General features: G+C 43.0%; 1 protein-coding gene across 1 annotated transcript in view; it reads left to right on the top strand.

The window, feature by feature from the left end:
* The first annotated feature begins 92 nt into the window (after nucleotides 1-92).
* The window catches only part of LOC311252398 (protein phosphatase 1H-like), a 28,468-nt gene continuing 18,202 nt past the window's right edge, over nucleotides 93-10,358 (top strand). The window contains exons 1-2 of the mRNA XM_084345544.1: nucleotides 93-745; nucleotides 7,926-8,115. Of these exons, the coding sequence (XP_084201670.1) occupies nucleotides 510-745; nucleotides 7,926-8,115 (426 nt within the window). The 5' untranslated portion in view covers nucleotides 93-509. The remainder of the gene's footprint in view (nucleotides 746-7,925; nucleotides 8,116-10,358) is intronic.

Here is a 10,358-nt window from a genome sequence, read left to right as displayed (position 1 = left end):
GGACATCTGGTCAACACTTCAAACATCCAAACAGCAGGAAAACATATTTATTTGTCTTCCCTGGATATTTTACATGACTTTATGCTTTTACATTCTTATTTATGAGCGCACACAAGCCTGGAGAGCGTATATAACGTGGAGTGAACATTTTTTGCAGTGTGCGTCCACGGTTGCGTCACATGACCCGTTAATCTTCTGTGTATTTCCGCGTTCACGACGGCCGAGCTGTTATCAATGACTCTCCATGGGGGTGTGCAGGCTTCTACTAAAAGCATCCTCGCTGTTTTCATCGTCCTCCCCTCCGGCTGCAGCTGTCGTGTCCTCTCTGGATGAATGAAGCTGTAACCATCTGAGGCTCTCCTCCTCCTCCTCCTCCTCCACCGCCGCCTCTTTATTCTCCATCGAGCCTGTCGTCGACCAGCGCGGCCGAGCTGGGGGGCAATCCGGGGAAAGGGAGCCGCGGCGCCGCGCACCGGCCGACGGACGCCCCGCCGCGACGCGCCACCAACATGCTCACTCGGGTCAAGTCCGCCGTGGCCGGGTTCATGGGTGGAATCATGGCCGGGGGCAGCTCCGGCGGAGGGGGCAACACCGGCTCCGAGCTGCCGCTGAAATTCCCCTATACCAGACCTCAGTTTCTCGGACTGTCCTCGGATGAGATCGAGTGCTCCGCGGACCACATAGCCCGGCCCATCCTCATCCTGAAGGAAACCAGGAGATTACCGTGGGCCACCGGATACGCTGAGTAAGTAACCTGCTGTCAAAGCGGCTCTTGTTGTCTTGCAAGTGTCATCACATGGGGCATTTAATGTAAAGCATCTGTGTGGAGTCTTAAGGAGGCCTGAGTGCCTGCAGGTGATCATAACTGTCTGGAAAGACTCTCAGCTGCACCTGTTGTGACCCACACCCATCTCCATCTCCACCATGCATCCATTCAGCATCCTCTCTCTCTCTCTCTCTCTCTCTCTGCACTCTCCACTCTTTATTGCGTGCTGTTAGAAGTGGATAACATCTAAAGGATCACAGCCCAAGCTGGTTTTCCCGTGCAAGAGGATGGTGCACCCTCCACCAGCAGCATCTGAGTATTAGTCTACAGCTGGGCTCTATTTCTGGCTGGTCGTGTGCGATTGCATGTGAAAAGCCTTCAGATATACATCAGCAAACCGGTTCAAAAAGATGCAAGTGCACATTGTAGCCCGGCAGTCCTGGCTCCAGACTGCTGATGCAGTCGAGTGATGAGTTTGTTGCCATTTATTCCTGTCAGCATGTTGATGGTACAGCAGAGCAGTACGTCGGGTTTAACACAGCAGTTTGAACAGGCACTTAGGGAAACACGGGATAATGAAGTTCGAGTGTGTCTTTTGTGCATGAAACATGGCACAGGAGTGTGTGTTTGCCGCGTTCTTTTGTATACAGCGTGTGGAAAAACCTCCACCTGAGACAGATTTGTTAGATTTGTTCGTAACTGAGCCAGAAATGCCTGGAGAAGAAGCTCATCAGTCCCTCAGCTACAGTTACTATCAGCGTTTCCGCCCTTGGTCAATGTATCACAAAGTTGCCTCGTCTCCACCCTGATATCAGCGGTATGTGCGGTTAAAAGTTCACAATGAGACACACAGAATCTTGAGTAGTTCCTAGCAACAAATCAGGAACTTGATAGTAATTAATCAAGTTATCACTAAGTCACTGAATAACTCTGACAAAAGGCAGATAAAGAGAAAGAAGGCTATGGCGCCGCTATGATAGTGTTACTGATCTACCTGCTTTACTCCAGTATTGTATCAGTTGTTATCTGTGCCGCCTTAAAAAGGTGTGATGTGTAATTAGCCACTTCTTGAATACATACTCCCAACTGCCAACTGTAGCTGCCATTAGCTAATTAGCTCAGTTAGCCGTGCAGCTAGCGGTCCAGACCACGCCCCCAGGAAGAACACCAGACTTTGAAGCCAACTTTAGCAGTGGCCAAACTGTAATTACTATGTGAGGTGACACATTGTGGCCCCAAAAGGCTGTATGGGGCTCCGTCTCCCAACACTGTTTCCAGGTTTCTTTATACGTCCATGGTCCAGACTGGGAGCTAGATAACGTAGTGATATTACGAGAAAGGACGAGTCGGAACCAGCTGGTTTGCGTGCCTGCTTCAGTAGATCTTTAAAATGCATCCATTTTTTTCATTTTGTGTTGATCATTTTAGTTATTTTTTCAGATTTAGATAAAGTGGTGGATCATAATGAGTTGATATTAGAAATGTAACTTTACTGCATTGTCGCCATATCAACACATGTTGTCTTCGTGCGTAATAGTGCAGACTACATTTGAATATTTATAAATAGTTCTGCTGAATTTCTTTTGAACTGTGTTCTTTTGCAGGAACATGTTTGTTCTGATCCTGCAAGGTTTTTCACTCGCAGATATTATTAGAACTAGTCCCACCTCCCCCTCTCTCCCACTGGATTGTAACAGAATAATGCCACAAAGGTGGAAAAATATTGAGAGCGAGAGGTGTTCCTCAAGCACACTTTTACTCGATCACCATGAATAAAAAATCAGGTTAAAGGACCAGTTTAATACTTGAGGGTTAAACAGGCCTGTGGTCACATCTTCCTTTGCTTTCTTTCTCAGTGTTAAACACACACTCACCACACACTGATAGAGCAGTCATGAGGTGTCTCTTTGGGACCAGTGTGGTTAATGAGTTCAGCTCATGTCAGCATTTAGCTGTAATTAAAGCCTCCTGTGTTATGATTACGGCAGCCTTTTTGGCTCTTTTTTTTCCCTTTACGGAATAAAAAGCCATATCCAAGATGATTCAAGTCATAGTTTAATCTCTTATCTGCTCATAGCCTAATTCACTATTCATTAAATCCCTTCCGGATTTGGGATTTGTCCAATCATAGCTTAACCATATCTATCCTGCCGAGCACTGGACTTCTCTGTATGTTGAAGCGTTGTGCATGGAGCTGTAGCAAGAGCAATTATCGGTATCTAAATATAGGCTGGGCTTTTTAAAACCAAAAACACTCTTGTGAAAGTGTAAGGAAAGGTTTAAGTTCAAGTGTCTTCTGCCGTAACGTAAACTGCATATGATAGCATTTCCAGCTAACTAGCTTACAGCATAGCAGGAATTTCACGTTCCTTCTAAGGCTAAGGAGCAGTTTTGAAAAGCACTGTTAACAAGAGCTCATACAATGTGTAGCATTTCCTGTTTTGTCGAAGTTTGTCCTGGATGCAACTATATCAGAGTTCAGGGTGTCGTTAGCAGCTAGGTTTATAGCCTCGTTCAGCAATGCCACCCATACCTGTTACCCAAGATGGCATTATCTTAGTTAAACATATCTGATAGTCGACGCCCTAAAAGTAAAAAAAGTAAAACTTTTTAAAACTATTCTTTGATAATACAAACAATAAAGCTAAGTCTGACCTCTGCTCTGCCTCGCTTTTCCATGTAAGCTAGGCTACCAAGCAGCAAACAGGCTTACAAGACGATACTAGGACTGGCTTCACACGAGAACAATGCCGACACCTTGTTCCCATGTCTTCTACCGACTCTTTCTGGGATATGTAGTTTTAGCCTCACGTCTCTCAGCAGAATATCATGTCATAATTACTTACATGAGTTGCATATCGTGGTAGCCATGAAGCAGCCTATTTAGTAAACATTTTAACTGTACTAAAAAGAGTAAAGTGGAATCACTGATACAGCAAACCAGTCAGCAAAAGCGTTTTCAACTAGCTGATGGAGCTAGCTTAAATAGCTAGTTTGTTAAAGTTGATCAAATCTGACAGTTGTTTATAGCAGCTGGCAACATTTATGGGCTGGTTTGAAGTGAGTAGGTGTTTTTTGCTGATATGAAGAACCCAGTGTTTCCAAAATGACTAAGAATTTTGAGATATATATTTTCCACCATACATACCACTGGAGATGTAGCCTATGATACCATTCTTCCCTTCCAATACCTGAACTTTTCGTAGCCTATTGGCCGATACATGCACATCTATACATATATTATTATTATTTTTTAACAGCTGTACAAAGCACTGAAGTTACACAAGTTGCTTGCCTTTTACAGATCTTGTCCACTTGTGCAGTGAAATATCAGTTGAGCTGCGTACAGGTGTGGAGGATGCTGCTGGAAAGCAGCAGGGTCATGTTCCTAATGAATAAATAATATGGTATTGAATTGGTGCTTACAGTAGACCTGCCATTATTTCAGGCAGTTTCAGAGGCATTTCCGATTCCAGGTAATGGTATCCAAACAACACTACCGTTATCATTGTAAGCATATGTAACGTTTTTAGTTGTGGACCCCACAGTCCCAGTAGAACTACAAATGAAAGAAGATATCTAAGCCATCTTTTATTTCATTCAGACTTTCCAATTTTTGCCATTGTATTTTCTTATCTCACATATTCAGATGGTTGTGCAATCCTGACCAAAACCCTCAAGAAAAAGCACTACATTTTGAGTGTTTTAATATTTAACTCGTAGTTCCTTTGCTGTTATTGTTCCTTTGATGTTCCGTGTTAAACAGAGGCAAAGCTGTGAACCATTGTGCTTCACAAAATAATTATCTCATCCTTGGGGCGAATGTCTGGCCCAGAATCTGTTGCCGAGGGTACCGAAACAAAGGGGGCATTAAATGCCTGACAGTGGACGGGAAAATTAGGTTTTGTTCCTAATGGGAGGAAAGCTAATTGTCCCGAATGGAACAAAAATTTGATTGGCAGAGAAATGAAATGACGATCATTCTTCCTGCAAATGGTGAAATGAGGACGAATTAGATGCAAGAGTACTTTCAACCACACACACAATAGCAGCAGCTGCACATACCATTAAATAGAGTGGCACAGAAAGATCCACTATTGATTTAACCTATTAAACGCAGAGTTGTCATGAAGGCTGAGGATTGTTTTTGCTAATAGTTTTTACATTCAGGGGTTCAAAAGTTTGTATTTAAACATGTATTTTGTTCACACACAGTAGTGTAAAATCAGAAGGACGTGATCTCATCACACACACATATCCAGGGGTCGTCAGATTACAGTGTTTGTCGACCGCAGATGACATGAAGCAGACAAAGGCTTCCTGGACTTGTGCGTGTAGACGAGCTCAAAAGTGGTCGATGCGTCAGGGTGTTTTATGGCTGTAATAACTCAGAGGGCATTCTGTACTGTAATTATGGGTGCAGTGGTGGGTTTGAAAGCAGAGCTGAGTAATCAGAGTGAGGACCAGCCTTCTGGACATTATGGGTTTTATACAATCCATGCACAGTACGCATATATTAGCCTTACTCATAGCCGTAATGTAAAGCACGGCATAAAATTAAAGTGACGATGAAAAATGGGACCAGCACAAATATAATATAAAATGCATACTCATAAATATAGTATCAACAACTTTGGCTAAGTATCTCTCTTCCTATACAAGGTTAACAAGCATTTGAGGCAGAGAAGTCAGCATGATACTGCCTCGCAGACAACATCCACAGTCTGGGTCTATAAATAGACATGCCGATTTCTAAACACACACAAACAAACACACACACACACACACACACACAAACACACACACACACACACACACACACACGCACACCCTCCAGAGATGTCTGTCACACTTGCCAGTCTTGTTGGAGCTCTCCACAGTCTCAGTTTTCACCTTTTTATTGGTAGTCCAAGCACTATCACAAGTGTCCTTTCAGATAGCCAGTAAAGGATTATGGTGACCCAGAAAAGCTATATCCCAAAATTTTAATGAAGACATTTTTTACTCAGCTGTTGTTGGAAGGAGAAACTGAATTATATTCTTTAAATTCTTGTGCTGTGTATCCAGAAGTCTCGAGTTATGCCTAGACTTCACAGCCTGGGCCATAGCTAACATTGCGGACATCAAGGTTATGTTCTTGGTGTCTGGAGAGGGATTTGGAGGCTTTAGCAACCTATGGGAATTACATGGTTCAATTTAAAAGAAGTCTAAGAATCTTCAGCCCCACTAGCAGCTCGGTGAACAGTACTTAGAGCTCAAGTAAACTGTAACATGCTGAAGTTTACCAGTTATAATGTTTATTCTGTTCACCATTTTTGTGTGTCAGCATGCTAATATTTGCTAACTAGAATGGCAGTCAGTAGAGCTCATAAGTTCGCCATGGTCCAGCAGTCCCCTTCAATTTAATCAAGCCTAATCCAATTACAAACTTGATAACCCTGTACCAAAAGTTAATGGGGTCTATTCTGGGCTGAGATCAACCATCCATCCAAGTTTCATGGAATTCAGTTCAATAGTTTTTATGTTATCCTGCTGACAAACCAACAAACAAATGGGCACAGGTAGAAACCTCACCCCCTGGGCTGAGGTAGTTAGCCAGAAACAAGAAGTAAAGCTGAAGCTGGTTGGTGATTAGTTAGCGTGTACTTAGTTCTAAATGTAAAAGGGCTGCATGGAACAATTTGCAACAATTTACACGTATTAATCACTTTATCGACCAAATGTGAGCGATTGTGACTTCACGTGAAAAATTAAACCTTCCCCTTCTCTCTCAGTTTCCTATACAATCCTGTGGATGATTAGGTAGTCCAATACTGCCGTGGATTTCTTTGTGAAGCACTGGGAGCAGAAATCCCACTACAGTCCATAGGATAGGTTCTGGAGTGCCTCAGCTCAGAGAGCAACACTAAGCTAACGTTATCTCAGAAATGCAGTCTGATATCTAACGACCGGCTTCGAGCACAACACGGTCAGTCTGGTGAACATAATTATGAACGTCTCCAGAGCTTCGCTGCTAGCTTAGCTACAACCTCACACATGGTGCCTGTGTTATAGGCTGATTCAAGTCTTTTAGTCTTGATTTTTTGTTTTAATTTTGTACCAACAAAAAAAAGAAATATAACATATTCAGTGTTTCTCCACCAAAACTGTGCTACTGTCAGTTTGAACCAGTGTTTAGACCATTAAAGGCCGTAGGTGATTTGTCAGTTTTTAACAAGGGGAGAAAACCTCAGTCAGATAAAAGGATCCATGAGTCAGGCAGACTCGACTAACAGATTCAATCAAACAGCCTCTTTGTCTCTGCAGCCTCTCAGCTGTTTTTTTTTTTTTTTCAGAAAATATAAATAGTTAACCAAATAAAAAAATGTACGACTAATGCAGTTAAATCACTTTCCAACCTGAGACTCAGGGCGGTGTTACAGTGGGACTCATGGCCTCGGTATATTTAAAATCCTGACCACAGCCCTGCTCATATATATCTTCTTATACTGCTTATGTCGACAACACAGAAAAATGCTGAGATCTGATAAAAGAATAGAGACACCGCTTTTATGCAAACCTCACAGTTATCGTGCGGCTGTCCCTAATTGTTTCTGGGTTACATATCTTCTTGGTACCATCTCTGGGGGTCTGCCTAGTTAAATAAGGCACCAAAGATGAATCAGGCAACACACACACAGCTAAAGGCATACATGTACACTCAACACACAAAGACTTATAATTCTCCCTGGAGCGACGGTCCCGCTGCATCAGGACACTCCCAGCAGAGCCGTACCGCAAATGAGCTCGCGTTTTTTGATCCTCATTGGGAAAATGAACATATAACAGCCGCTGCTTTGGCTGGGTGTACACATACAAACCTCAGGCTGTGGCTCAAACTAATTGTTGTGATCCTGCAGTGAGCCGTAATAACCATGAAAGACTGGAGAGCCGTTTCATCCGACGGGGAAGCATCTGATGTCGGCTTTCATTCGGCCGCTTGTTCCAGACCACAGCTGTCAGACAGCAAGTGGTGCATCTGTTGCTCGTAGCAAAATTTCAACTGGAAAAAATGAGGCCTGAAAATATGTTGCCAAATTTTTTTTTTAATAAAAGGACCTCTGAGTTGCTGTAGACAAGGTAAAATATAAGTTAACCCATATGTGCTGTGCTCTCGCAGGGTCATAAATGCTGGCAAGAGTGCGCTGAACGAGGACCAGGCCTGCTGCGAGGTGGTGGTCGCGAGAAGGAGGCCTATGAGCTACTGCCCTCCGTCCACGCCCAGCAAGACTCCCACAGCCAAGAGACGCAACTCCCTGCCCAACGGAGAGGGCCTGGGCCTCCGTATGGAGTACGGCAAGCTGGGCGAGGTAAGAAAACACACATACACACTCTCCATTGAGTGTGTTGGTGTATGCACAAAGGGACTACAGCGCTCAAACAGTACATGACACATTTATAAACAGTTATGCTCTCAGGCATGAGTACACAGCGAGCAGTGACCCAACTAGTGGAGCCATTCAGCAGTAAACAGTTGGAGTTCACGTGAACAGCAGACATGTATGTGAAGCTGTTTATGTGCGAGCTGGAGCGTGTTTAGTTGCGGCGTGTCAATTGTAACCACGGCTACGACTTATTTTGATCGTCGACTAAGCTTCAGGTTATTGTCTCAGTGAACCGATTTGTCGTTATATGTTAATCTAAAATAATAAGATTTGAGAAGGGACCATCTTGCGCTGGGATCACACCAGCAGCGATGCCCGTCAACATGTGGATGTTCTTCCCCTTCTGACTGCTTTCTAACATGAGTACTCAGTACTCACTGGTCGGACCACACCAACGTACAAACCCTTTGGATCTCAACTACTCACGTTTGCAAGTTTCATGAATGCATCATAAGGAATGTGGGCCGGGGGGTTAAGTGTGTGAGGAGGAGGCACTCCTCTTCGAACTCTGTCCTCATTTTGATCCCAAGATCCCAGAATTCTTCTCAATCCACTAATCGATTAATAGTCTCGTCCTTTCAGCTCTAGACGTTACTTGTGTTTTGACTTCAGTATAGATCTCATCAATGCAATCTTTTCTCATGTAGATGTTTGTTCAGTGCCTCCGCAAATTGGCCACCAGTCACAAAATCTGTGAGAACAGTTCTCTATCTGAGAGGAAGCAGCTGAGAACAGATCTCAAGTTATGTTGTGACGTTTCATTCAAAAACCCCCCAGATGTTTGTGTTGTTCATTTCCATGGATACACCCCACTGAGACAGCCGGTACGCAAGTCTGTCAGGGAGTGATTAGCTCATTCAAAACGTCCAGACAATAATCATGCTTGAGAATGTATTTATTTATTTTGTAAGTCAAGTGTTTTTTAATGTGGTAGAGTGTATCCACACAAACCAAACCTAAGAAGTAAGAAAGTGAACTTTGCTTTGCTGAACAAAAAAAGAAAATTGCATTAGGTCACTGCTGGATAGCTTTAGCAGAAAAATGACAACAGAAAAAACTAAAGTGAAAGAGAGTGTGTAATCAAGGTCAGGTAATACCAAGCAGAGTGTGTGACGGCACAGACCTGACGAAGCCTTTTGGGCTCCTGCCTCCAGAGGGAAATGAGGGGCGAAGGAGGGTTGACCTCTGCGGCTTCCACGCACTAATGGACAGGATGACTCATGATGTTTTCTCCATGGACTCTCCTCCCAGAGGTGACTCACTTATACTACAATTCAACCAGCAGCATCACTCAATAAGCTTAATGTTTAAAAAAAAATATTTTCAGAAGATCACATTATTGTAGTGCGAGTATGGCGTGGTGAGCCAGACGAGGAGGAGGAGCGGAGGATTTTGAGTCATGATGATGATGATGATGATGATGATGATCACCCGAACTAATGTTGCTTTACTATCAGCGCAATGTTTAGTCTAAATCCTCAATACAACAAAATGATTCAATTATGATGATATTGATTCATATCAGCTCTGACTCTGTTTGACTTATGGGCGCTTTGTCTGAGTGACCTTCAGCGCAGCTGCGTTCTCCATCAACGCCCCGGTTTCTTAGGAATACAGTACATCACTGCGAAGTACTTAGGATTTATCATTTTGGCTCTGGTGCTGGTCTTGCATGTGTTATGCAGATTTTCCACTGTGAATGTTCTGACATTTTGAACAATGGCTACAGTCTTGTAAATTGATGAAATGGATCTCAAAGGAAACATGATAGTAACGAGAGCAACAGGATATTAGTCATTAAAAACAAGTATCGTACTTTTGAGAGTGGTTCAAGTTTAGACAGATGTTTCTGGACAGCCACAAGATGTTCTTGAGAAGTCTGTGATTAAAAAAACAAATGTGGGTTTTTTTGTTATTTTTTGGCACACTCGAGACTCCATAAAACACTTTATGCGTATTAAAGATTTTCCACTGTGAATGTGCAGTGTTCTGACATTTTGTACAGTCGTTCCTTACCCTTGTAAATACATTAAACATGGGCTCCAACAAAGTGTTACTGTAAGAATAGGTAATAAGTAATAGTAACTAGAACAGTTTATTCGTCATTACCTTTTTTCCCATTACAAACTTTAAAAAGTATTTTACATCTGAGCGTTGTTAGAGTTCAG

This window comes from Pagrus pagrus, assembly GCF_965226575.1.
Source record: "Pagrus pagrus genome assembly, chromosome: 23".
Classification (NCBI taxonomy): domain Eukaryota; kingdom Metazoa; phylum Chordata; class Actinopteri; order Spariformes; family Sparidae; genus Pagrus; species Pagrus pagrus.
The sequence above is the reverse complement of the archived record's forward strand: the minus strand, read 5'-3'. Positions and strand labels throughout refer to the sequence as shown.